Genomic DNA, 27,399 nt, shown 5'->3' on the forward strand with positions numbered 1-27,399 from the left:
GCCAGCACACTCGCGCACACCGCCCGGCTCCACCGGGAGACCGTGCGCACGCGCCGTGGCCGAAATAAGCTCCCGCCTAGCGGATCGGCTGTTTATAAGCACCGCGGAGGAGATCGCGGAGCCTCATTGCACTTCCAGCGGCAAGCACACTCGCGCACGCCGCCCGGAACAACCGGGAGGACGTGCGCATGCGCCAAGTGGCCGAAATAAGCTCCCGCCTCTCGGAGCGGCTGTTTATAAGCACCGCGGAGGAGTTCGCGGAGCCTGATTGCACTTCCAGCGGCAGGCACACTCGCGCACGCTTCCTGGTTCCACCGGGAGGCCGTGCGCACGCGCCAAGTGGCCGAAATAAGCTCCCGCCTAGCGGACCGGCTGTTTATAAGCACCGCGGAGGAGACCGCAGAGCCTCATTGCACTTCCAGCGGCAAGCATACTCGCGCACGCCGCCCGGAACAACCGGGAGGCCGTACGCATGCGCTAAGTGGCCGAAATAAGATCCCGCCTAGCGGATCGGCTGTTTATAAGCACCGCGGAGGAGATAGCGGAGCCTCATTGCACTTCCAGCGGCCAGCACACTCGCGCACGCTTCCCGGTTCCACCGGGAGGCCGTGCGCACGCACCAAGTGGCCGAAATAAGCTCCCGCCTAGCGGACCGGCTGTTTATAAGCACCGCGGAGGAGACCGCAGAGCCTCATTGCACTTCCAGCGGCCAACACACTCGCACACGCCGCCCGATTCCACCTTGAGGCCGTGCGCACGAGCCAAGTGGCCGAAATAAGCTCCCGCCTAGCGGATCGGCTGTTTACAAGCACCGCGGAGGAGATTGCGGAGCCTCATTGCACTTCCAGCGGCCAGCACACTCGCGCACGCTTCCCGGTTCCACCGGGAGGCCGTGCGCACGCGCCAGGTGGCCGAAATAAGCTCCCTTCTAGCGGATTGGCTGTTTATAAGCACCGCGGAGGAGACCGCAGAGCCTCATTGCACTTCCAGCGGCCAGCACACTCGCACACGCCGCCCGATTCCACCTTGAGGCCGTGCGCACGAGCCAAGTGGCCGAAATAAGCTCCCATCTAGCGGATTGGCTGTTTATAAGCACCGCGGAGGAGATCGCGGAGCCTCATTGCACTTCCAGCGGCCAGCACACTCACGCACACCGCCCGGCTCCACCGGGAGGCCGTGCGCACGCGCCGTGGCCGAAATAAGCTCCCGCCTAGCGGACCGGCTGTTTATAAGCACCGCGGAGGAGACCGCAGAGCCTCATTGCACTTCCAGCGGCCAGCACACTCGCACACGCCGCCCGATTCCACCTTGAGGCCGTGCGCACGAGCCAAGTGGCCGAAATAAGCTCCCGCCTAGCGGATCGGCTGTTTACAAGCACCGCGGAGGAGATTGCGGAGCCTCATTGCACTTCCAGCGGCAAGCACACTCGCGCACGCCGCCCGGAACAACCGGGAGGCGGTGTGCACGCGCAAAGTGGCCGAAATAAGCTCCCGCCTAGCGGACCGGCTGTTTATAAGCACCGCGGAGGAGACCGCAGAGCCTCATTGCACTTCCAGCGGCCAACACACTCGCACACGCCGCCCGATTCCACCTTGAGGCCGTGCGCACGAGCCAAGTGGCCGAAATAAGCTCCCGCCTAGCGGATCGGCTGTTTACAAGCACCGCGGAGGAGATTGCGGAGCCTCATTGCACTTCCAGCGGCAAGCACACTCGCGCACGCCGCCCGGAACAACCGGGAGGCGGTGTGCACGCGCAAAGTGGCCGAAATAAGCTCCCGCCTAGCGGACCGGCTGTTTATAAGCACCGCGGAGGAGACCGCAGAGCCTCATTGCACTTCCAGCGGCCAGCACACTCGCACACGCCGCCCGATTCCACCTTGAGGCCGTGCGCACGAGCCAAGTGGCCGAAATAAGCTCCCGCCTAGCGGATCGGCTGTTTACAAGCACCGCGGAGGAGATTGCGGAGCCTCATTGCACTTCCAGCGGCCAGCACACTCGCGCACGCCACCCGGTTCCACCGGGAGGCCGTGCGCACGCGCCAAGTGGCCGAAATAAGCTCCCGCCTAGCGAATCGGCTGTTTATGAGCTCCGCGGAGGAGACTGCAGAGCCTCATTGCACTTCCAGCGGCCAGCACACTCAAGCACACCACCCGGTTCCACCGGGAGGCCGTGCACACGCGCCAAATGGCCGAAATAAGCTCCCGCCGAGCGGATCGGCTGTTTATAAGCACCGCGGAGGAGATCGCGGAGCCTCATTGCACTTCCAGCGGCCAGCACACTCGCACACGCCGCCCGATTCCACCTTGAGGCCGTGCGCACGAGCCAAGTGGCCGAAATAAGCTCCCGCCTAGCGGATCGGCTGTTTATAAGCACCGCGGAGGAGATTGCGGAGCCTCATTGCACTTCCAGCGGCCAGCACATTCGGGCACGCTTCCCGGTTCCACTGGGAGGCCGTGCGCACGCGCCAGGTGGCCGAAATAAGCTCCCTTCTAGCGGATTGGCTGTTTATAAGCACCGCGGAGGAGATCGCAGAGCCTCATTGCACTTCCAGCGGCCAGCACACTCACGCACACCGCCCGGCTCCACCGGGAGGCCGTGCGCACGCGCCGTGGCCGAAATAAGCTCCCGCCTAGCGGATCGGCTGTTTATAAGCACCGCGGAGGAGATCGCGGAGCCTCATTGCACTTCCAGCGGCAAGCACACTCGCGCACGCCGCCCGGAACAACCGGGAGGACGTGCGCATGCGCCAAGTGGCCGAAATAAGCTCCCGCCTCTCGGAGCGGCTGTTTATAAGCACCGCGGAGGAGTTCGCGGAGCCTGATTGCACTTCCAGCGGCCGGCACACTCGCGCACGCTTCCTGGTTCCACCGGGAGGCCGTGCGCACGCGCCAAGTGGCCGAAATAAGCTCCCGCCTAGCGGAGCGGCTGTTTATAAGCACCGCGGAGGAGATCGCGGAGCCTCATTGCACTTCCAGGGGCAAGCACACTCGCACACGCCGCCCAACTCCACCGGAAGGCCGTGCGCACGCGCCAAGTGACCGAAATAAATTCCTGCCTAGCGGATCGGTAATTATAAGCACCACGGAGGAGATCGCGGAGCCTCATTGCACTTCCAGCGGCCAGCACACTCGCGCACACCACCCGGTTCCACCGGGAGGCCGTGCACACGCGCCAAGTGGCCGATATAAGCTCCCGCCGAGCGGATCGGCTGTTTATAAGCACCGCGGAGGAGATCGCGGAGCCTCATTGCACTTCCAACGGCAAGCATACTCGCGCACGCCGCCCGGAACAACCGGGAGGCCGTGTGCATGCGCTAAGTGGCCGAAATAAGATCCCGCCTAGCGGATCGGCTGTTTATAAGCACCGCGGAGGAGATAGCAGAGCCTCATTGCACTTCCAGCGGCCAGCACACTCGCGCACGCTTCCCGGTTCCACCGGGAGGCCTTGCGCACGCACCAAGTGGCCGAAATAAGCTCCCGCCTAGCGGACCGGCTGTTTATAAGCACCGCGGAGGAGACCGCAGAGCCTCATTGCACTTCCAGCGGCCAGCACACTCGCACACGCCGCCCGATTCCACCTTGAGGCCGTGCGCACGAGCCAAGTGGCCGAAATAAGCTCCCGCCTAGCGGATCGGCTGTTTATAAGCACCGCGGAGGAGACCGCAGAGCCTCATTGCACTTCCAGCGGCCAGCACACTCGCGCACGCTTCCCGGTTCCACCGGGAGGCCGTGCGCACGCGCCAGGTGGCCGAAATAAGCTCCCTTCTAGCGGATTGGCTGTTTATAAGCACCGCGGAGGAGATCGCAGAGCCTCATTGCACTTCCAGCGGCCAGCACACTCACGCACACCGCCCGGCTCCACCGGGAGGCCGTGCGCACGCGCCGTGGCCGAAATAAGCTCCCGCCTAGCGGATCGGCTGTTTATAAGCACCGCGGAGGAGATCGCGGAGCCTCATTGCACTTCCAGCGGCAAGCACACTCGCGCACGCCGCCCGGAACAACCGGGAGGACGTGCGCATGCGCCAAGTGGCCGAAATAAGCTCCCGCCTAGCGGAGCGGCTGTTTATAAGCACCGCGGAGGAGATCGCGGAGCCTCATTGCACTTCCAGCGGCAAGCACACTCGCACACGCCGCCCAACTCCACCGGAAGGCCGTGCGCACGCGCCAAGTGGCCGAAATAAATTCCTGCCTAGCGAATCGGCAATTATAAGCCCCGCGGAGGAGATCGCGGAGCCTCATTGCACTTCCAGCGGCAAGCACACTCGCGCACGCCGCCCGGAACAACCGGGAGGCCGTGTACATGCGCCAAGTGGCCAAAATAAGCTCCCGCCTAGCGGATCGGCTGTTTATGAGCACCGCGGAGGAGACTGCAGAGCCTCATTGCACTTCCAGCGGCCAGCACACTCGCGCACACCACCCGGTTCCAGCGGGAGGCCGTGCACACGCACCAAGTGGCCGAAATAAGGGTTAGGGTTAGGGTTAGGGTTAGGATTGGATTGTGAAGTCCAACCCCTACCAGGGACGGGGAACTGATGTCCCCCCCTAGCAGAAGAGGACAACGCACGGTCCATCCATCCGTGGCCATACCTCGCCACCCGCTCCCGCCCCCGGGTTGCAGGCTGGCGCTGTCGCCCCCTACGGACAACTGTCCATTCCCCGTTGTAATTAATTGACATATTAATTTTTGGACTTCAAATTTTTATTGTTATGTCTAAATGTATATTTTTAATTTTCAAATTTCAAAGATATAATGAGTGGGTAAAACTTGAATTTTAGACTTTTTATTCTAAAACAAATTATCAAATGTCTATTTTTCAAAAAGATTTTTAGTGTCCAAATTGTCCGAATTTAGCAACGTAATTTATTGCAATGAAATAAATGATTTGTAAATAACTGTAAATAAAATCAACAATAGTAAATTATTAAATCGACTGTAAATAGGAAATTATTAAATTGAATGTAAATAGTAGTGTGCCTTAACAACGTTTCGGCTATACTAAGCCTTCTTCAGGTCTGGCACACCCGTATTGAATGAAATATTTTTGTTTCTCATAGGATTAAGTAGGGAGTTCCTCCCCCGAAGGAGAGGAGCAAAGGCACGGTCCTCCCATCCACGCCCACGTCCCACAACCAGCCCCAGAGCACACCGCCCGTCGTGGCTGCGCCAGGATTAAGTAGGGAGTTCCTCCCCCGAAGGAGAGGAGCAAAGGCACGGTCCTACCATCCACGCCCACGTCCCACAACCAGCCCCAGAGCACACCGCCCGTCGTGGCTGCGCCAGCCATGCTGGTCAGGCCAAATTGGGCTTAATAAACATGTATTTGCTTTGTAGTTGTTGTTTGTTTTTGTGTTTGTACTTTGCCTATCCGGTCGCCTTTGTTATATATGTAATAAATGAGTCTCGACTTGGCATGATAGATTGACAGCTGCATTTGCGGTCAAATTAGTCGTACCTCGCACTTAATTCATCGACTCCCCTATCTGGGTGGAGCGAGAGCATTTTGCTCTGTGCGGCATCCATGCGCTCTCCTATCTGGGTAGAGCGTGGGTAAATTATAATTTTGCGTCTAATTGTTTTCCTATCGGCGCTAGTTTGCGCTCCCTTTTATTTCCTCCGTGTGGCCATCGACAACGTTTCGGCATCTTTTGTGCCTTCCTCAGGTCTGGCACACGGGAATTCCAGCTAAATTTAGTTTCATTGCATGTGGAGCTGTTTCCTCCTTCATGGCCGCATCGAGACTGAGTTTCCTGCTTTGAGCGGTCCTTATATAGTTTCATGTCAGCAATTTGCGTTTCGTTCCGGATAATTTCCCATCTACTTATTTTAGCTTATTAACTTGTTGTTTTCGCTCTTGTGAATTTCTGTTTCTTTTCTTGCAGGCACCGATTGGGCGTGAATATGTGATCTCGGCATAGGTAAGTATAACTGTGTTTCCTTTTTTCAGGTTTGTATCAGGTAAGTATTGTTTTTTGATAATGTAAATATTTACTTCCAACCATTTTTTAGTTTATATTCAATTTTGTGTTTATGTTTCCTTTTTTCAGGTTTGTATTGACTCCGCCGATGTGTCTAAGATCCTGAGGAGAGTCCCCCCATAAGGCCCCTGGCCCCGACAACATTCCTGGGCGGGTGTTCAGGGAATGTGCAAGTCATCTGGCTGGGGTCATCACAGACATTTTTAACACCTCGCTGGGCCAAGCCACAGTGCCGGCGTGCTTTAAGACTGCCTCCATCATTCCGGTGCCGAAGAAACCTCAAATCACCTCATTTAATGATTACCGGCCTGTTGCACTGACTCCGGTTATGATGAAGTGCTTCGAAAGGCTGCTTAAAGGTCACATCGTTTCCAGACTCCCCCTATTATTTGACCCGTTCCAGTTTGCCGACCGGCAAAACCGCTCCACTCAGGACGCCATCTCCTCCGTTCTTCACCTGAGCCTGGCTCACCTGGAGGAGAAGAACACCCATGTGCGGATGCTGTTCCTGGACTTCAGCTCAGCGTTTAACACCATCATCCCACAGCATCTGGTAGGAAAATTGGAACACCTGGGCTTCAACACCCCCCTTCGCAACTGGCTGCTAGACTTCCTCACCAACAGACCTCAGTCAGTCCGGGTCGGACAGAACACCTCTGATGTCATCACCCTCAGCACAGGCTCCCCTCAGGGCTGCGTCCTGAGCCCCCTGCTGTTCACCCTGATGACACACGACTGCGTCCTCAGGTTCACCACCAATCACATCGTGAAGTCAGCAGACGACACAACGGTGGTGGGGCTCATCAGAGACAACAACGACCTGGACTACAGAGAGGAGGTGGAGCAGCTGGTGGGCTGGTGCAGAGAAAACAGCCTGATCCTGAATGAGGAGAAGATGAAGGAGATCATCGTCGACTTCAGGAAAAAACAGCCTCACCACGCTCCACTGATCATCAACAGCTCAGCTGTGGAGATGGTCAGCAGCACCAAATTCCTGGGGGTCCACATCACAGAAGACCTCACCTGGACTATGAACACTACGGCACTGGTCAAGAGGGCACAGAAGCGCTTGTACTTCCTGCGGAGGATGAGGAAAGCCCACCTGCCCCCACCCATCATGAGGACGTTCTACAGGAGCACCATAGAGAGCATTCTGACAAGCTGTCTCTCTGTGTGGTGTGGAGGCTGCACCGCCTCCGATTGGAAGAACGTGAGGAGAGTGGTGAGGACAGCAGAGAGGATCATAGGGGCTCCTCTTCCCTCCATTCAGGACATTTCATCTCAGCGCTGCATATCCCGTGCCCGTAACATCATCAATGACCCATCACACCCCCACCATGGACTGTTCTCCCTGCTGCCCTCTGGGAAGAGGTTTCGCAGCATCCGCTGCAGGTCCACCAGGTTCTGCAACAGCTTTTTCCCTGCTGTCATCAGACTGTTGAACACTAGAACTGTTGAGCTCTAAACTGAACTCTGCATCACACATTCACAGAACTGTACTTTATGACACTACGGACCTCTATCTTGCACTATCTCGCACTACCAACTTTACTGAACTTGTATAAACCCTTTAAATAGAAGTTTAATACATTGTTTAGCATTCCTCTGCACACTCTTGAATACTGTTTTGCCTACTTGCACTATTGCATGATTATCACTGCTGCACTTTATACTTATTTTTAATATATATATATATATATATAGTATATGTATATATATATATTTTCATAGGATATGTTACTTCTATTCAACTGCAATATCACTACTTTGTTGTAAGACGTATGCAACGGAATTTCGTTTTGTATGCACCATGTGCAGAAAAGATGACAATAAAGTTTGTCTAAGTCTAAGTCTAAGTCATGTCAGGTCAGCTGTCTGGAGAGAGAGAGAAGTCAGGACCTGCGGGCGGAGCACCACCGTGCCACCGCCGCCATGACGGAACTCAAAAGCAAACTCCATGAGGAGAAGCAGAAAGAGTTAGCCATTACCAGGGAGACATTACTGCGGCAGCATGAAATGGAGCTGATGAGAGTGATCAAAATCAAAGATGGAGAGATCCAGCGACTGAATGCCTTGGTCCTCAGCCTGAGGGACGGCTCCATGGACAAGGTGATCCGCTCTATCCGTGTCTGACTATCCGCACGCCACGTCGGGCTTCGGTGCGGCCGCTACCGTATTGTGTAGCTTGTCCCCAGTAAGCGTCGCGGCGCTCCGTTGCGGTCTCAACGGCCCGGTGTGGCGCAATGTCCGCTCAGGTGAGGAGGGGGGGCGCTTTGCTGGCGGAGGTGGAGGAGACGCGGCGGTGTCGGGAGACCGAGCGGTGTCGCCTCCACCAGGAGCGCGGAAGAAGCCCTGGCAGCGGCCCAGCAGGCCTGGCAGTCACGAGCGGCCGAGCTCCGATCGGCTCATCACCAGCATCGGGAGGAGCTGAGCCGAACCAAGAGAGACTGCGAGAGGGAGATCCGCCGACTGGTAGGACTGATCAGATGCGCGGTGCGTGGCTATGTTCCCAATTTTGTTGTGTACCTGCAGTGCAATGACACCTAAGGCATTCTATTCTATTCTATTTCACAAGAAGAAAATGTCCGGTTGCTCGCTTCGCTTTTGTCACAGCAAAGGTGTTCTAGTCGATTCAAGAAAAAAATTGGCCGGTTGCTCTCTTTGTTTTTGTCACAAATCTGGCAAATGAGTTTGCCCGCCTGCCTGAGCGCTCCCCGTTTGTACATCCAGACGGATGAGATCAAGCTGAAAGACAGAGCGGTTAGTGTTTTGGATAAAGCCCTGGGGCCGGCCACGTCCACCGCCTTCAGCTGCAGACTCAGGCTGCCGAGCAGCAGATCGCTGCCCTGAGGGATTCCCAAAGGGTGGGCCTAAACTACCCTGGAAGTGGGGTCAACGCCGCTACTAGCAATCCTCTTCATAGCGTAAGCCACCTCATCACACACTTGCAGTACGCATGACTTAGTTCGTTGCTGGAGGAAGGTAGCACAAAAACAGTTTTGAACTTTGAACGAGTGCTTGTGTGTGTGTGTTGCGGGGCGTTTTCAGTCTCAGGAGGATCGGGACACGCGACGGTTTCATCTGAAAATCGCTGAGCTCAGCGCAGTCATCAGGAAACTGGAGGATCGAAACGCCCTGCTTTCTGAAGAGCGCAATGAACTGGTAATTTATTGACGGCACGCTTGAAGGTTTGCGCTACGTTTGATGCGCGCCATCCAGCGAGGCACCCATTGCGCTTGCTTATTAGTTGAGCGGCGCGGCGAGTCGGTTGCCTGGTAGATGTCTTTTATTGGGAGCCAAAGCCACGATTCCGTTCAAACCGATGCAAAAGGAATGGATACGTTCTGGCCCGCGTGTTGTGCGTCTTTCACATCCCGCACTTCATGCTTGCAGCTAAAGCGACTGAGAGAAACAGAAAGCCAGTTTCTGCCACTCCTGTACAAAAACAAACGCCTGAGCAGGAAGAATGAAGAACTCTCGCTGGTGCTGTGTCGCCTTGAAAACAAAGTGCGCTTTGTCACCCAGGAGAACGAGGAGATGGCAAGCTTGGTAAGTCGACGCGGACAACGGCGGCGTGCCAACAGAGTCCACTGCATTTGTGTTCCACAGAGAAGGCCTAGTTCGCTCAATGACCTGGACCGCGGTTGCGGCCAGCAGGACGGTGAAATGGAGTTCCTTCAAGTTGTGGAGCAGCGGCACATCATCGACGACTTGTCCAAGGTCTTCAGGCAGGCGACTCGGTGCACGTACGGCAGCGCCGCGCTCGCTCGCTGTCGCCAGGAAACCTTTTCCGTCCAAAGCTTGGCCGGCGGCCGCCATCCAAAAAATTGGCCCCTTAAATTCCGACCTTTCAAGCAGGAGCATTGTGCGCACGCGTTTGAACACGCTTTAGACTTGTTTTGCCGTTTTCAGCAGCTCAAAGCTCCCGTTTTGTCAGCGCCTTTGCCACTCGCTGTGCGCTGAAAACGACGGACTTGCCCGGCTGCTCAGCCCGTCAACCATGAGCCGCGAGCGCGACGTCGTTGTCCGTAGGCAGCTAGTGGCAAAATGCACCCTGTTAGAGTTGCGCTCGCTCCAACTTATTTTGCAAGAACCACACGGGAGACAAGTAAGTTCTTTTGGACACCTGCAGGTGGAGAGTCCATCCGTTGTACGAATGAAGTCTGACTCTCGGCTCCTGCACGAGCATTTTAATTAAGAGAAACAGGGTGGGTGTAAGAGTGGATTGAATAGAGGAAGCCCTTGACCTCTAGTCAAAACATAGCAAGGGGTGTTTTACGACTTTGTGTCGGAAGGGATAAGCGATAGGGATAAATAAGGGATAAATAATATTATTTATTACAGGTCGCAGTCAAAGTCAAAGCAACACAATGATACGATAAAGATAATCTGGAAAACCCTGACACACCCTGTAGTTGTCACTTTTGAAAAAGACGAGCGTCCCTCCAATCATCGCCGGTGACGTGTTTTTCAGGCTCTGGAGACAGGAGCTCATGTCAGAAATGTCATTGTGACTCGCGTTTGTTTCTGCGCCGGAGCCGTTCGTTCCCTTTGCATCCAAAGAATCTCAAAGGCGGATTATTTGTGTCGACAGGAGAGAGATTTGCTGCTACGATACCGACGTCGAGAATCTCTGAGGAGGAACAAAGCGTGAGGTCCTGCAAGGTGAGTCTGTTTGTTTGCGGCTGCTTGGTGTTGCGCAAGATGAAATGGCCTTTTTCTCGCTATCGTTCCTCTCGTCGATTCATCGTGAGGTGTCGCTTCAGTTTGTTCAGAGAGATGTTTGCTTCCGCGCCCGCAGGTCATCGAAACATTTTACGGCTACGACGAAGACGTGTTGGTGGACTCGGACGGATCGTCCTTGTCTTTTCACACCGACAGAACCCCCGACACGGAACCCGAAGAGGTAGCCCGCCATTTCTGCCAGCGTATTGGCACCAAACATTCCTCTTCAGCCTGGAATCGGACTCGTCTTTGCGTCGCGGGTGCTTTGTCGCCGGTCTGACTGATTCTGGTACTAGTGCTGTGTTGCATTGGTGTGTGCATGAAGAGGCGGAGCTTCGCTGACGCAAGAATATCAAGCGCTGCAACGAGCCTACGCTCTGCTAGCCCAGACCAGCGAAGGGGACTACGACGCCGAGAAGGAGATTGTTAGAGATTTGCTCACTCCAACTTATTTTGCAAGAACCACACGGGAGACAAGCAAGTCCTTTTTAGACACCTGCAGGTGGAGAGTTCACTCGTTCAAGGAATGAAGTCTGAACCCTTGTTCCTGCGAGGGGATATTTATTAAGAGAAACAGAGTGGGGGTTGAGAGTGGGGGTCAGAGTAGACAAATGGCCGAAGCCCCTGGCTGATCAAAGCACAGCAGGGGGTCCTTCACGATGTTGTGTGAACAAAACACTTTGATTGCTTCCTCTGCAGCTAGTCAATCAGTTCAAAAGATCTTAGCACTTTGTTCTACTACTTTCGTTAAGACAGGACAAGCGAGTTTAATTATTACAGGTTACATTCCAACATAATCATAGGATCAAACTAACCTGAAAACCCTAACATCTCCCTCCTGATTTATCATATGATTATGCCACCCCAAACAACAAAGACAAGCAAGAAAACATATATACGTATAATGAAGAAAGCAGAATGGTAAAAATAAAAACAACAAACAATGATAGCAACACTATCCAGTGAAGATGAGGCATTACCTCAATACCCCAGATCAAACTTATTGTGTAAGCGAAAAACCTGCTGGCCAGATGTTATTAGCAGGAAAATTCTTACACGGCCCCGTTGCCACAGGCGACCAGAATGCTATCATTAAAAAATAAAAAGAAAAACAAAGAAACAGTACATCAGCGTATCTATTACTTGCGAAGCATATTTGATGGTCAAATCAACAAGATTCCGTAAAACATGCTCAACAGAACAGCATCTACGCAATCCACGTCTCATTATCATCATCACATCTGTCACGTCTAAGAAGTTGTATATGTGCTCGCGTTTTCGTCAGCTGATGATGTTGTAGTCTGTAGGTGAGGTCTGTCACACACACTGGCGCACACGCTCGTGTCCAGTTGGCGGGCAGCATCGGATAAACCTTGTGACCACAAAGCCACCAGCCATTCTGTATGAAGTATGTTCCGTTCGATGGTGTAGCCATGTTGGTAGTAGAGCCCTTACACGTTGAAAACGGCTCTCTCATCCTGGCACACAGCGGTGATGTCCAAAGCTCCCATCCAGTTCCCTCCTGGAGAGCAGTCGTCGTCAATGCATTTGTGGGTCCTGCAACCTTGGATGTGTAGTCAGCAAGACTTAGAATGGTCCCTCCTGTCGTGGCTGGCCCAGTTCCTTCTTTTGATGACTTTGATGTAGACCCAGTCTCCTGGATTGATGGGGTTGTCGACCTGTGAGGAGGAAAGATCAAGCGGCAGTAAATTTGTCTTTGACACAGTTTGAGCGTCCTGATCATATAATCTGCCAAGGACTGCTCTTCATTTGTTGTTTGCAACTCTCGTAGTCAATTGTCGTGCCCATTTAACTGGCAAATAGGAGTGTTTGCGGGAAGAGTTTGAACACCTCCTAATGATTCCCTTTAACCAAAAACTATTTATGACAGGGGCGTTCCCATTTATTGCCTCCTGGTTTAAAAGAGATTGTCTTACCCATGCCTTCTTTCTCCTCACACGCTCACACCCACACAGGGTGTGAACACACACACACACACACACACACACACAAAGGGATTCTAATCCATCTCTCATGTAGCTTCTTTTGATAGAATCTCCTATCGGCAACTGTATAGCAGACGTTTTAGCATATAATCCCATACTCTGCTCTCTCGCTTCTACTTTTTCATGTCGGTGCAGTCGTAGGTGGCCCCTATTGCAGTCATTGTCTTGTTAACTGTCGCCTTGTGATTCCTATGCATGATTGTGTGAATGTCAAAAATTGAACGTACCTAACTTTCTGACCATCCAACCTCCACTGTGGCACAAAAAACCTTACTGTTGTATTGAGTAGGTACATTGAGCAACCTAGCTCCCTCCTGACTGCCAAATGTCCTGTTCTAAAATTTATATAACTCGACCTCTACGTCTTAAGCTGGATGAGCCAAAATATCAGATCTTGCTCTTGTTTCCTACCGTTTTAGCCTATTTGTTTTATCCAAATCCGTTCAATCTCTGATTATAATGCTTTTCTCTGTAGCCCTACGTATTTTTCAAATTTTTATTTATTTATTTATCAAATCTCCTCAGTTCTGTCAAACTCAGTGCACAATGAATCTCCCTTCCACTTTGAACCAAGCTTCACCAAATTTGGTAACGCCGTAGCAAGGAGTGCGATTTGGTTGTCGGACACTCCAAGTCCATATCTTTTTGCTGCACTTCACCCTCTCAAGTTCGTGTTCTTTTGTTGTTGCTTCAGAGCGACCCCATCCATCACTCTTGAATGAGTCCATTGTTCAAATGAGTCAATTTTCATCATTGTGAGTTCCTCCGCTTTTCACTGTCTTTTCCCGTCCCCGAGGATGTTGTCTGTCCTCCGGAGTGTACTTGTCCTTCTCCAAGCACAACAGCAGTCTTTTCTTGTCCTTCGCCAAAGGTCAAAGGTGCTTCAGAGCCAGGCACCATTTTGTAGTTGTTCACGGCTGCAGGTGAAGTCTCGGATTGGGTTTCAGGGACCCTGACACTGAGAATGACAGGCTGGGACATCAAACTTGTAAGACTATTTCCAAATATAGCTGCTTCCATCAATTTGCTGGTAACGTTTGTTTACCAAACTTCAAATTCTTCTAATAACAGCGATCTCGTTTTTATATTGTAAATCCTGCAACTCATCCTATTTTTTTTTTTGAGCTACATTTTATCTATAGTTCCAATTTAATCGGACAGTATGTTGTCTTCAGTATCATTATTGAAAATCAACTCATCGAGGTCTGCTTTCCACATCAAGCCCTGATCTGTATGTCTTGACCTCTCACATGTTGTCATGCTTGCTCAAAAATGTGACTTAGAGTATGGTGCTGTGAATTCTCAATCTCCCCAAAGAAATTGGATCCCACCTCGTAGTTCTTATCGTTCTCATGTTCCTGTTAGCCTGCAATTGTCCAAATCAAAAATGTTTTCTTTTAACTGTCTTTCTTTTGAACCTCTAAATCTCTCGTGTTGCTAACCTATCTACACCAGAACAAAAAATTTACCACAGTATAACACCAAATGTATTCGAAAATTCATTGTCATAAAGTGTTGTATTCTTACTATCTTCCTCTATCTGTCCTACTCACTCCCTCCTTTTGAGGCTTGGCAACGCCCATGCCTCACACCTTGACAAACTTTTTGGGAGAACGCGTTCTGTACTACATACGATCATACCATCATCATTTAATTTGACTTTCTTTCCAAAACGCTTCTCAATTTCTCAGTTCACACATCTTCTACATGTGTTACCGATTCTCCAGTTTTTTCTCTAGTTAATTATCAATCCAAAAGCTACGTGTTTCTTTCTAACATTCAACCTGCTCAAAATCACTCTTTCATCACAGTCGCTCTACTAATTTTCTATAGTAGTCACCAACGACTTCAACCATTCAACCTCTCATTCAGGCAATCATTCATCAATGCTCATCATATGCATCTCACACAGTCTCCAAAAAGGAGTCATACTATCACATTGGTCCCAATTCATCCAAGCTCACCACACAACATTCATATATCATTTTCAATCAGGTTTCCTGGTAGAACAATCCACCAGTCCAAAAAAAACTTAACTAAAACAAACAACTGGCAAATTAATCTGAATTTTTTTCTTTGTTTTTAAATTTGAAGAACTCAATCGCTCAGATTTAGCTTGAATTTAGAATTTTGTATAATCTTATAACACAACCAATCAATTATTCCTATTAAATGTAGCATTGCAAAATCTTAAATTCACAATTTAGCTCCTTCCAATTCCTGAAAGCATGTTCTGTCGTTTTTTATTTTTATTTTTTTATTTTTTTTATTTTTTTTCTTCGAATTTCTCATGTGGGCTTGACACGTAACATGCACTAGTGTGGATTAGTTTCTGCTCGCAAACAGGTTACTCTCTTTTCCTCTCATTTTTATCTGTCAAAATTGTTTCTGTTCTGCGGTGTAAATTGAATAGACAACAGTCTAGCAAATTTCTTTATACTAAAAGTTTAGCCAATCTTCATCAATTTGGGACTTTAACTTTAACTTTAACACATACGCACACACATGCACAGCTCTCGCATGCAGAAGGTAGGTCTCAGCAACAATGATTCGTCACAGGCTGGCCATTTCCTGTGATCGATCATGAGCTGGTCCCTCCCGTGCACACGAGGACAGCACATTCTAATTTTATTTATTTATCTTCTAGAAGCAAGTTGCATTTCTTTACCACTTGATTTGCATATTTTAACTTTAGTGTAACACAAATTGAGCTCTAGTCATTTGTAATTTGGGCATACAAACAGCATTGTCATACTTCTTGGATGGACAAGACTTCTAATAATCTAAAAAAATTCTAATAATCTGACAATGACATGTATTGCTGTCATATGGGCATCTATTCTTTCTTTCTCTGTATGAGCATAAGCGGTCAAAGAGGAGGAAGCTTGTCATGCCAAAAAAATTGGCTTTTCCTCTGCCCCTTCCTGCACCCTTTGATTGATATTGCTTTGCAGAACGACACTCTCGTGCAAAGTGTCCTCGTCTCCCACAGTTCCAACAATTGTCTGAATCTGATGGGGGTTTTGATTTGAATGGTGGCTTGCGACGTTGTTGGTATCTAACTCCTCCTCTGCCCCTTTGGGAACTTTGGTAGAAGATTGTTGTATCTTCATTTAGATCATTATCATCATCTAGATGAAATACATCAAAACTTTTGCCTTTCTCAATCCCTTTGTCAGCGTCTCTGGGCCACTGCATGTTTTTTGTAAACCAAGCAGTGTCCGCTTCCACCAAGTGTTTTCTCACCCAACTGCCCAAGTCAGGGGGGAAACCAGTGAGGAGCGGAATTTTAAGATGTTGCTGATAAGCACTCTCATCTGCATCATTGAATGGGATGCCACTATGCACCCTGAATTCTTTTTCAAATCTCAAACGAAAATCATCAGTATCTTCGCCAGGCTTCTGTTTTATTCCTGCCAAATGACCATAATTCGCTCGTCTTTGAAATATAGTTCGCACTCTTTGCACAAGACCATTCCATTGTGCTGCATACTCCCCTCCCAATTGATTTTCCTCAATGGGATAGGGAAAAGGCCCTTGATTATTTCTACCTGTATAATTTCCTCTAACCTTCGCCCAGTCTTTTCCCAAGGAGGACATTGCAGCTTCTCCTGCCTCATGTCCATTCAGTCTATAGGAATGTATAATTCCAGCCATGTCCTCTGCCCATTTATCTGGGTCTTCAGCAACAGGGATAACCCCTTCAACTGCTTTTCTTGCCTCTTCCAAAGTCCATGGCCGGAAAACATATGTATGTGGGAGTTGGCCTTCCCCTACATTAGGGTTTGGCACCTGTATCATTGGGCATACATCAACCTTGTCTAAATTTTGAGAAAATCTAGCAGCAGTGGTCAAACTTCTTGTTTGTACAGGACTTCTACTAGCGTGACCCTGACTTCCTTTGCTGTTATATGGGGGGGATGCAGGTTTGTTAAGCTTGGATACAAGTTTTGCGTACGAGCGGAAGGCCCCTCTTGCTCCTCTGCTCGAGCTGCCCCTTCAGCGTCGGCTGGAGTCGCGGCCGCAGCAGTGCGCCTGCGCACTGTGGCCTCATTGTCTTCCGGCCTGACAAACATAGTCTCAGCCTCATCACCTTTCATCTTTCTATCTTTTGTCTTTTGGATTTGTTCTCTTCTCTCTTGTGAAGCTTTTAACCAGATTTTAGCACAATCCAATTCTCTCTCTTTTCTTTTCTTTTTCAGCCCATTTTTCTTTCTTTCCACACTCTCTTCCAAAACATCAACTACTATCTTCCACACTTCAACTCTCAACTTCCCTTCTACTCCATACTTTTTCTTCCACTTTGGCATATATTGCATACAATTAAGAAATCTACTCGCCATGTACTTCTCATCTCCGTCAAGAGGTAGAGATTTACCGTTTTTATTTCCCATATTAATTCTAGTAGGTTTAGGTTATACAATTTCTTTTTCTCAAAAATATTATTATTATTATTTCTTTATTTATTTGTTTGAGGATCCTCAATGCAGGTTTAAATTGACCTTTCAACAAATTACTAGCCTGTATTATTGCCGTGGATCAATGCTAGAACTGCTATTTAGTCAATTTATCCTACCAGTCACACTCTCAATCACACAAACTCCAGCGCTTTTTAGGCCTATCCAGGGATGAGTGTAAAACCCTCCAAACAGCTGGAAAAACGGACAAAAGAAAAAATCTACGCCCTTCTTCAATTAAGAAAAAGAAGCTCTGTTTTCCTTAGCCCGTTTCTTCCACTGGGACTTGAACCCAAGCTATTCTTTGGCTTGGAAAAACATACCAAGAACAATCTACGCCCTTCTTTGATTAACAAAAAAGAAGCTCCGTGTTTCTTAGCACGTTCCTTCCACTGGGACTCTAACCCAAGCCAGATCCCTCAGCTCGGAAAAACAGACAAAGAAGAGTCTACACACTTCTTCGATGAACGAAAAAGAAGCTCTGCTTTTCTTAGCCTGTTCATTCCACTGGGACTTGAACCCAAGCTGGCTCTCGTGCACACAACTTAAGGCCTTTAACTTACTTGTTCCCTTGGTTCGTTGCACTGCCGGGTCCCGTCAATCCACCTCTGTCAGACGAAGGCAGACCTAAGATGCTGGCCCAGCGAAGAATTCTCTTCCCAGGACGTTCTTCTCCAGGTCCTCCTAATGGACGCTGGCTTGTCGACAATGCAGCACGTCCTCCTTCGTCAGCCAGATAGCGGGTATGAGGGTCCCGGGTTTCGGCACCAAAATGTTAGAGATTTGCTCACTCCAACTTATTTTGCAAGAACCACACGGGAGACAAGCAAGTCCTTTTTAGACACCTGCAGGTGCAGAGTTCACTCGTTCAAGGAATGAAGTCTGAACCCTTGTTCCTGCGAGGGGATATTTATTAAGAGAAACAGAGTGGGGGTTGAGAGTGGGGGTCAGAGTAGACAAATGGCCGAAGCCCCTGGCTGATCAAAGCACAGCAGGGGGTCCTTCACGATGTTGTGTGAACAAAACACTTTGATTGCTTCCTCTGCAGCTAGTCAATCAGTTCAAAAGATCTTAGCACTTTGTTCTACTACTTTCGTTAAGACAGGACAAGCGAGTTTAATTATTACAGGTTACATTCCAACATAATCATAGGATCAAACTAACCTGAAAACCCTAACAGAGATCAAGGTGGCGCCCCTTCCCGCAACCCCCGGCCGGGTCGCAGCCTCCCCGTTCTCACCCAGCCTCGGGTGTTCTCTGGTCTGAAAGGAGGAGGAGGAGCCTCCCTCCTCCTCCTTTCAGACCAGAGAAAAGCTGATGGTAGAAATGGGTCACTATCAAAGCAGAGTAGCAGATCTGGAGTCAGCGCTGAAGCAACAAGGACAGGTAAGCTCATCAATGAGCACACCTTTTTCTCAGACAAAATAGCTACATTCTTCAGTCACTCATTCGTCTGGCATTACTGGACCAACCCCCCCCCCCCCCCGAACGTGGCTGGGAAAATGCGGATAAAAGCAAATGTCATTTTCCAGTCAACCAAAGAATTTGTGGATGAAAATGACACAACATTCCAAAGCTGTCCACGCGTTTGTCTCTTCTAGAATGTCAAGTGGGTGGAGGAGAAGCAGCTGCTGCGTCAGAGCAATCAGCAGTTGGCCGAAAAGGTGACGGAAAGAAAGGCGCTGGGCGGAGTCGCTTGCCGTCACACCCGTCGGGAAGCCCCGCAGATGAGGTCTGACTGTCTTTTCAGGTCAGGCGGATGGAGGCGGAAGAAGCGCGTCTGAAAGAGCACATCCAGGATATCCGAGACCAAAACGAACTGCTTGAGTTCCGCATCCTGGAGCTGGAGGTGGGAAGACTCGCACAAGCGTGTTGAGGCCAGAGATGTGACGGACGGACGGACGGACGGATGCATGCCTCTGCCTTTCAGGAGAGGGAGTGGCGCTCCCCCGTCTTGAAGTTTCTGCAAGTCTGTTTCCCAGACGGCCTCAGCCCTTTGCAGATCTACTGCGAGGCCGAGGGCGTGAGCGTACGTAAGGCGTCCCTCGCAACCCTAACCTTAACCCGAGGTCCCAGAACACCTTACATTGCTCCTTGCGCCTTTCCCCCGGACATCGTCATCAGTGATCTGATGAAGAAGCTGGACATCCTGGGCTATAACGCCGTAAGTGCATGTCGAACTCCTTATGTTCGCACTCCACGAGACTCGGCGGCTCAAATGTGACTTTTGGAAGGCTTTGCGCTGAAAGAAGCTTGTTGACGCTGTGCCTTTGGGCTCTTGCAGAATCTCACCAACGAGGAGCAGGTGGTCGTGATTTACGCCAGGACCCTTCTCACCCTAGCGGAGAAGGTAACGCGCACGTCCACGCACGCTCTCGCATTCTGCTTATGTGACAGCAGCCTTTCCTCAGTGGTTAGAATACATCAAAGTGACCAAGTCAGCACTTCAACAGAAGATGTTGGACATTGAAAGTGAGAAGGTAGACAGACACGCGACATCAGCCAAGGGGAACTCCGGCAATGTGCCCCAACAATTCTGACCTTGAGCTGTGCTAGGATATGTTCTGCAAGCAGAAGGGCTACCTGGATGAAGAGTTGGACTTCAGGAAGTGTTCCATGGACCAGGCTCATAAGGTAAGCCGCCCTCAAATCTCCCGCCGTGACACTTCGCTGAGGATCATGGGAATTTGCCATTGACAGTGACACCGTGAACCAAGAAAGTGGCGCTGGGAATGACAATCTCCTAAGGTTACATTATTCCGGTTGATAAATGTCAGATAAACAGATGATACGAACACAGTCCCTTTGATAAAATAATATTAATTGCATGGATATAATGGTTTAAAGGGTTTTCATCACAATTGGACTACAGACAGACCTCCAATTATGCTGATAAACTTGGCCAGAAACTTGAATGAAATAATATAACACTGCGTTAAATACAAACATACGTAATGATGGTTTAAATTCAATGAATCAATAAATTAAAAGGGACAAAGACTGACCTATTGATCTTTTCTGTCTGCGTTAAAGCTGGGCAGTTGACTTGACAAATAACTGTAATTTTAATTGACCAGGTAGACACACTCCGGGACTCGATCAACCCCGGCGGGGCCTCCCTTGGGCGAGGGTGTCTGGTGATAATGGCCGAAACACTCTGTGACCCCAAGGTCCACTACTGATGACGTGTCTACAAAATTATGACGTTCAAATTACCCACAACAAGGACGACTTAATGGGACTCTTTGTAAACAAAACGGTTGGTTTTAAAACAATATATAATAAAAAAATATATTAGTTCAAACACAACTAAGAGTTAATAGACACAATTTAAGACAAGGGTAGTCTCATAGGTCTGTACTTTTCTGTCGCTTTTCACTGTATTTCCATCTTGCTGGCCGAAGACCTGGGTGGCGCCTCAGCTACTCGGGGGAGGTTCTGGCAGGAGTGCAGTCTCACTTCGCCGTCCTTCGTACCCAATCCAGATTTTATGTGACCTGGTACGGCGAGGTTTACTGGTGAGACATGCGTAGGCCCGTGCCTTCCGTTGCCTTCTATCTAACCGACAGGGTCGGCGGACCCTTTGGGGAAGGTTTAGCGAGTAAAACTCAAAATACCTAACCCTAACCCTAACCCTAACCCTAACCGAATGAAAGAAAACTATCATTTGGCCACAACCAACATTCACAGATACAACACAACGTGCGGGGTTGAGGTTAAAGATTGAGTGAAGGGCCCTCGTTTTAAACTACTTTTTTGAAAAGGAGTGGGAACAAGTAAGACGTATTTAATTTATTTAATGGGAAGTAGTAAGACTTATTAAATTTATTTAATCTACTTTTCTTCCCAGGCAAAATTTGATGTGCTGCAATTCCAAATTTCCAAAGTGAATGAAGGAATGAAGTCCTTTAAATTATGATTTTGTATAAATACTAGGCATTAACACAAAATCGACGGCACAAAATGGGCAGACTTTACTTGTTTGAAAAGGACTGGTTACAAGACAGACTTTTTTAATTTATTTAATGGGAAGAAGACTTATTTAGTTTAATTGATCTATTTTTGTTCCCTGGCAAAATTCGATTTGCTGCAATTCCAAATTTCCAAAGTGAATGAAGGAAAGAAGTCGTTTAAATGATAATTTTGTTTAAATACTAGGCATAGACACAAAATCTACGGCACAAAATGGGCAGACTTTACTTGTTTGAAGAGGACTGGTTACAAGACAGACTTTTCTGATTTATTTAATGGGAAGAGGACTTATTTAGTTTATTTAATCTATTTTTGTTCCCTGGCAAAATTGGATTTGCTGAAATTGTATTTTGCCAAATCTCGATTTGAGACCTGATAGGAAGTATTAAACGCTTAGTTAAATCAATACAAGTTGGTAATAAGAGCGAGTAATGTTGGTTGAACCGATGAATGAAGGTTGAAAGCAATTTAAATTATGACTTTGTATAAATACTAGATATTAACAGAACATCTACTGCGCAAAATGGGCAGAGTTTACTTGTTTGAGAAGGAGTGGCTTATTCAAAACTAAGATTTATGTAATCTGTTTGTTCCCAGGCAAAATTGGATGTGATGCAATTCCAAATTTCACCACATGATGGTGCCCAATTTTGACTTCATAGGACATATTAAACACTTAGCTTGTTATTATGTTCAAGGTAATCAGATTTGTTTATCATTATAATGGCCTCTTCAAAACTATTCTGGATTACTACTTTGGATCTATTCTACATTACTTGGCAACAACATACTCTGTAACAGATTAGGCAGTATAATCACATATGTTAACTTGAGAGTGCCCACACTCAATCTACTTATCGTGATGTGTTAAATCAATTACTGTTAGACATTATTTGTCTGATAATCTACCAAATCTTTGAATTGAAGAATTTGTGATTTAATTAATAGCTTGTTGTTATGTTCAGGGTAATCAGACTTGTATATAATTCTAATGGCCTTCTTTTGAAAACTATTCTGAATTACAACTTTGGATCTTATATTACTTTGCAACAATCTACTCGGTGACAGATTAGGCAGTATAATCACATATGTTAACTTCAGTGCCCACACTGTATTTATTTATGGTTATTTGTTAAATCAAGTACTGTTAGACATGAAATAGGAAGTGTTTAACATAAATGTTATGGCTACTCACCATTGTAGCTCGCTCCTGGTCAATGATACGAGCCTCTTCTTGCAGTGGAAAACTTGCAGCCAACAAACACCGTGGAACCTAAAGGAATGAAATTAAACATTAATTAAACGTAAATCTCCTTAAACACAACGAGTGTTACTTACCGTGTACGCTCTTGGCGTCGTAGTCCCCTTCGCTGGTCTGGGCTAGCAGAGCGTAGGCTCGTTGCAGCGCTTGATATTCTTGCGTCAGCTGGCGGTAGCGAAGCTCCGCCTCTTCATGCACACACCAATGCAACACAGCACTAGTACCAGAATCAGTCAGACCGGCGACAAAGCACCCGCGACGCAAAGACGAGTCCGATTCCAGGCTGAAGAGGAATGTTTGGTGCCAATACGCTGGCAGAAATGGCGGGCTACCTCTTCGGGTTCCGTGTCGGGGGTTCTGTCGGTGTGAAAAGACAAGGACGATCCGTCCGAGTCCACCAACACGTCTTCGTCGTAGCCGTAAAATGTTTCGATGACCTGCGGGCGCGGAAGCAAACATCTCTCTGAACAAACTGAAGCGACACCTCACGATGAATCGACGAGAGGAACGATAGCGAGAAAAAGGCCATTTCATCTTGCGCAACACCAAGCAGCCGCAAACAAACAGACTCACCTTGCAGGACCTCACGCTTTGTTCCTCCTCAGAGATTCTCGACGTAGCAGCAAATCTCTCTCCTGTCGACACAAATAATCCGCCTTTGAGATTCTTTGGATGCAAAGGGAACGAACGGCTCCGGCGCAGAAACAAACGCGACTCACAATGACATTTCTGACATGAGCTCCTGTCTCCAGAGCCTGAAAAACACGTCACCGGCGATGATTGGAGGGACGCTCGTCTTTTCCAAAAGTGACAACTACAGGGTGTGTCAGGGTTTTCCAGATTATCTTTATCGTATCATTGTGTTGCTTTGACTTTGACTGCGACCTGTAATAAATAATATTATTTATCCCTTATTTATCCCTATCGCTTATCCCTTCCTACACAAAGTCGTAAAACACCCCTTGCTATGTTTTGACTAGAGGTCAAGGGCTTCCTCTATTCAATCCACTCTTACACCCACCCTGTTTCTCTTAATTAAAATGCTCGTGCAGGAGCCGAGAGTCAGACTTCATTCGTACAACGGATGGACTCTCCACCTGCAGGTGTCCAAAAGAACTTACTTGTCTCCCGTGTGGTTCTTGCAAAATAAGTTGGAGCGAGCGCAACTCTAACAGGGTGCATTTTGCCACTAGCTGCCTACGGACAATGACGTCGCGCTCGCGGCTCATGGTTGACGGGCTGAGCAGCCGGGCAAGTCCGTCGTTTTCAGCGCACAGCGAGTGGCAAAGGCGCTGACAAAACGGGAGCTTTGAGCTGCTGAAAACGGCAAAACAAGTCTAAAGCGTGTTCAAACGCGTGCGCACAATGCTCCTGCTTGAAAGGTCGGAATTTAAGGGGCCAATTTTTTGGATGGCGGCCGCCGGCCAAGCTTTGGACGGAAAAGGTTTCCTGGCGACAGCGAGCGAGCGCGGCGCTGCCGTACGTGCACCGAGTCGCCTGCCTGAAGACCTTGGACAAGTCGTCGATGATGTGCCGCTGCTCCACAACTTGAAGGAACTCCATTTCACCGTCCTGCTGGCCGCAACCGCGGTCCAGGTCATTGAGCGAACTAGGCCTTCTCTGTGGAACACAAATGCAGTGGACTCTGTTGGCACGCCGCCGTTGTCCGCGTCGACTTACCAAGCTTGCCATCTCCTCGTTCTCCTGGGTGACAAAGCGCACTTTGTTTTCAAGGCGACACAGCACCAGCGAGAGTTCTTCATTCTTCCTGCTCAGGCGTTTGTTTTTGTACAGGAGTGGCAGAAACTGGCTTTCTGTTTCTCTCAGTCGCTTTAGCTGCAAGCATGAAGTGCGGGATGTGAAAGACGCACAACACGCGGGCCAGAACGTATCCATTCCTTTTGCATCGGTTTGAACGGAATCGTGGCTTTGGCTCCCAATAAAAGACATCTACCAGGCAACCGACTCGCCGCGCCGCTCAACTAATAAGCAAGCGCAATGGGTGCCTCGCTGGATGGCGCGCATCAAACGTAGCGCAAACCTTCAAGCGTGCCGTCAATAAATTACCAGTTCATTGCGCTCTTCAGAAAGCAGGGCGTTTCGATCCTCCAGTTTCCTGATGACTGCGCTGAGCTCAGCGATTTTCAGATGAAACCGTCGCGTGTCCCGATCCTCCTGAGACTGAAAACGCCCCGCAACACACACACACAAGCACTCGTTCAAAGTTCAAAACTGTTTTTGTGCTACCTTCCTCCAGCAACGAACTAAGTCATGCGTACTGCAAGTGTGTGATGAGGTGGCTTACGCAATGAAGAGGATTGCTAGTAGCGGCGTTGACCCCACTTCCAGGGTAGTTTAGGCCCGCCCTTTGGGAATCCCTCAGGGCAGCGATCTGCTGCTCGGCAGCCTGAGTCTGCAGCTGAAGGCGGTGGACGTGGCCGGCCCCAGGGCTTCATCCAAAACACTAACCGCTCTGTCTTTCAGCTTGATCTCATCCGTCTGGATGTACAAACGGGGAGCGCTCAGGCAGGCGGGCAAACTCATTTGCCAGAATTGTGACAAAAACAAAGAGAGCAACCGGCCAATTTTTTTCTTGAATCGACTAGAACACCTTTGCTGTGACAAAAGCGAAGCGAGCAACCGGACATTTTCTTCTTGTGAAATAGAATAGAATAGAATGCCTTAGGTGTCATTGCACTGCAGGTATACAACGAAATTGGGAACATAGCCACGCACCGCGCATCTGATCAGTCCTACCAGTCGGCGGATCTCCCTCTCGCAGTCTCTCTTGGTTCGGCTCAGCTCCTCCCGATGCTGGTGATGAGCCGATCGGAGCTCGGCCGCTCGGGACTGCCAGGCCTGCTGGGCCGCTGCCAGGGCTTCTTCCGCGCTCCTGGTGGAGGCGACACCGCTCGGTCTCCCGACACCGCCGCGTCTCCTCCACCTCCGCCAGCAAAGCGCCCCCCCTCCTCACCTGAGCAGACATTGCGCCACACCGGGCCGTTGAGACCGCAACGGAGCGCCGCGACGCTTACTGGGGACAAGCTACACAATACGGTAGCGGCCGCATCGAAGCCCGACGTGGCGTGCGGATAGTCAGACACGGATAGAGCGGATCACCTTGTCCATGGAGCCGTCCCTCAGGCTGAGGACCAAGGCATTCAGTCGCTGGATCTCTCCATCTTTGATTTTGATCACTCTCATCAGCTCCATTTCATGCTGCCGCAGTAATGTCTCCCTGGTAATGGCTAACTCTTTCTGCTTCTCCTCATGGAGTTTGCTTTTGAGTTCCGTCATGGCGGCGGTGGCACGGTGGTGCTCCGCCCGCAGGTCCTGACTTCTCTCTCTCTCCAGACAGCTGACCTGACATGACTTAGACTTAGACAAACTTTATTGTCATCTTGTCTGCACATGGTGCATACAAAACGAAATTCCGTTGCATACGTCTTACAACAAAGTAGTGATATTGCAGTTGAATAGAAGTAACATATCCTATGAAAATATATATATATACATATATACTATATATATATATATATATATATATATTAAAAATAAGTATAAAGTGCAGCAGTGATAATTATGCAATAGTGCAAGTAGGCAAAACAGTATTCAAGAGTGTGCAGAGGAATGCTAAACCATGTATTAAACTTCTATTTAAAGGGTTTATACAAGTTCAGTAAAGTTGGTAGTGCGAGATAGTGCAAGATAGAGGTCCGTAGTGTCATAAAGTACAGTTCTGTGAATGTGTGATGCAGAGTTCAGTTTAGAGCTCAACAGTTCTAGTGTTCAACAGTCTGATGACAGCAGGGAAAAAGCTGTTGCAGAACCTGGTGGACCTGCAGCGGATGCTGCAAACCTCTTCCCAGAGGGCAGCAGGGAGAACAGTCCATGGTGGGGGTGTGATGGGTCATTGATGATGTTACGGGCACGGGACATGCAGCGCTGAGATGAAATGTCCTGAATGGAGGGAAGAGGAGCCCCTATGATCCTCTCTGCTGTCCTCACCACTCTCCTCACGTTCTTCCAATCGGAGGCGGTGCAGCCTTCACACCACACAGAGAGACAGCTTGTCAGAATGCTCTCTATGGTGCTCCTGTAGAACGTCCTCATGATGGGTGGGGGCAGGTGGGCTCTCCTCATCCTCCGCAGGAAGTACAAGCGCTTCTGTGCCCTCTTGACCAGTGCCGTAGTGTTCATAGTCCAGGTGAGGTCTTCTGTGATGTGGACCCCCAGGAATTTGGTGGTGCTGACCACCTCCACAGCTGAGCTGTTGATGATCAGTGGAGCGTGGTGAGGCTGTTTTTTCCTGAAGTCGACGATGATCTCCTTCATCTTCTCCTCATTCAGGATCAGGCTGTTTTCTCTGCACCAGCCCACCAGCTGCTCCACCTCCTCTCTGTAGTCCAGGTCGTTGTTGTCTCTGATGAGCCCCACCACCGTTGTGTCGTCTGCTGACTTCACGATGTGATTGGTGGTGAACCTGAGGACGCAGTCGTGTGTCATCAGGGTGCACAGCAGGGGGCTCAGGACGCAGCCCTGAAGGGAGCCTGTGCTGAGGGTGATGACATCAGAGGTGTTCTGTCCGACCCGGACTGACTGAGGTCTGTTGGTGAGGAAGTCTAGCAGCCAGTTGCGAAGGGGGGTGTTGAAGCCCAGGTGTTCCAATTTTCCTACCAGATGCTGTGGGATGATGGTGTTAAACGCTGAGCTGAAGTCCAGGAACAGCCTCCGCACATGGGTGTTCTTCTCCTCCAGGTGAGCCAGGCTCAGGTGAAGAACGGAGGAGATGGCGTCCTGAGTGGAGCGGTTTTGCCGGTCGGCAAACTGGAACGGGTCAAATAATAGGGGGAGTCTGGAAACGATGTGACCTTTAAGCAGCCTTTCGAAGCACTTCATCATAACCGGAGTCAGTGCAACAGGCCGGTAATCATTAAATGAGGTGATTTGAGGTTTCTTCGGCACCGGAATGATGGAGGCAGTCTTAAAGCACGCCGGCACTGT

General features: G+C 49.5%; 1 protein-coding gene and 2 long non-coding RNA genes across 3 annotated transcripts; all 3 read left to right on the forward strand.

The window, feature by feature from the left end:
- The first annotated feature begins 9,392 nt into the window (after positions 1-9,392).
- On the forward strand, positions 9,393-10,890 carry LOC148393663 (uncharacterized). The gene is made up of 3 exons (XR_015860549.1): positions 9,393-10,484; positions 10,569-10,639; positions 10,776-10,890. It is a non-coding gene; the product is annotated as an uncharacterized LOC148393663 (long non-coding RNA).
- A 7,535-nt stretch (positions 10,891-18,425) lies between these two features.
- Positions 18,426-19,012, forward strand: LOC148393664 (uncharacterized). Its single transcript, XR_015860458.1, has 3 exons — positions 18,426-18,548; positions 18,764-18,826; positions 18,913-19,012. It is a non-coding gene; the product is annotated as an uncharacterized LOC148393664 (long non-coding RNA).
- A 165-nt stretch (positions 19,013-19,177) lies between these two features.
- LOC148393665 (janus kinase and microtubule-interacting protein 3-like) lies at positions 19,178-19,904 on the forward strand. Its single transcript, XM_088385261.1, has 4 exons — positions 19,178-19,326; positions 19,447-19,512; positions 19,574-19,642; positions 19,719-19,904. The coding sequence occupies exons 1-4, from the start codon at positions 19,294-19,296 to the stop codon at positions 19,857-19,859; spliced, it is 309 nt and encodes a 102-aa protein (XP_088241387.1). The 5' UTR covers positions 19,178-19,293; the 3' UTR covers positions 19,860-19,904.
- Positions 19,905-27,399: the final 7,495 nt, after the last annotated feature.

This window comes from Syngnathus floridae, chromosome 9, assembly GCF_059516105.1.
Source record: "Syngnathus floridae isolate MCC-2025c chromosome 9, RoL_Sflo_1.0, whole genome shotgun sequence".
Taxonomy (NCBI): domain Eukaryota; kingdom Metazoa; phylum Chordata; class Actinopteri; order Syngnathiformes; family Syngnathidae; genus Syngnathus; species Syngnathus floridae.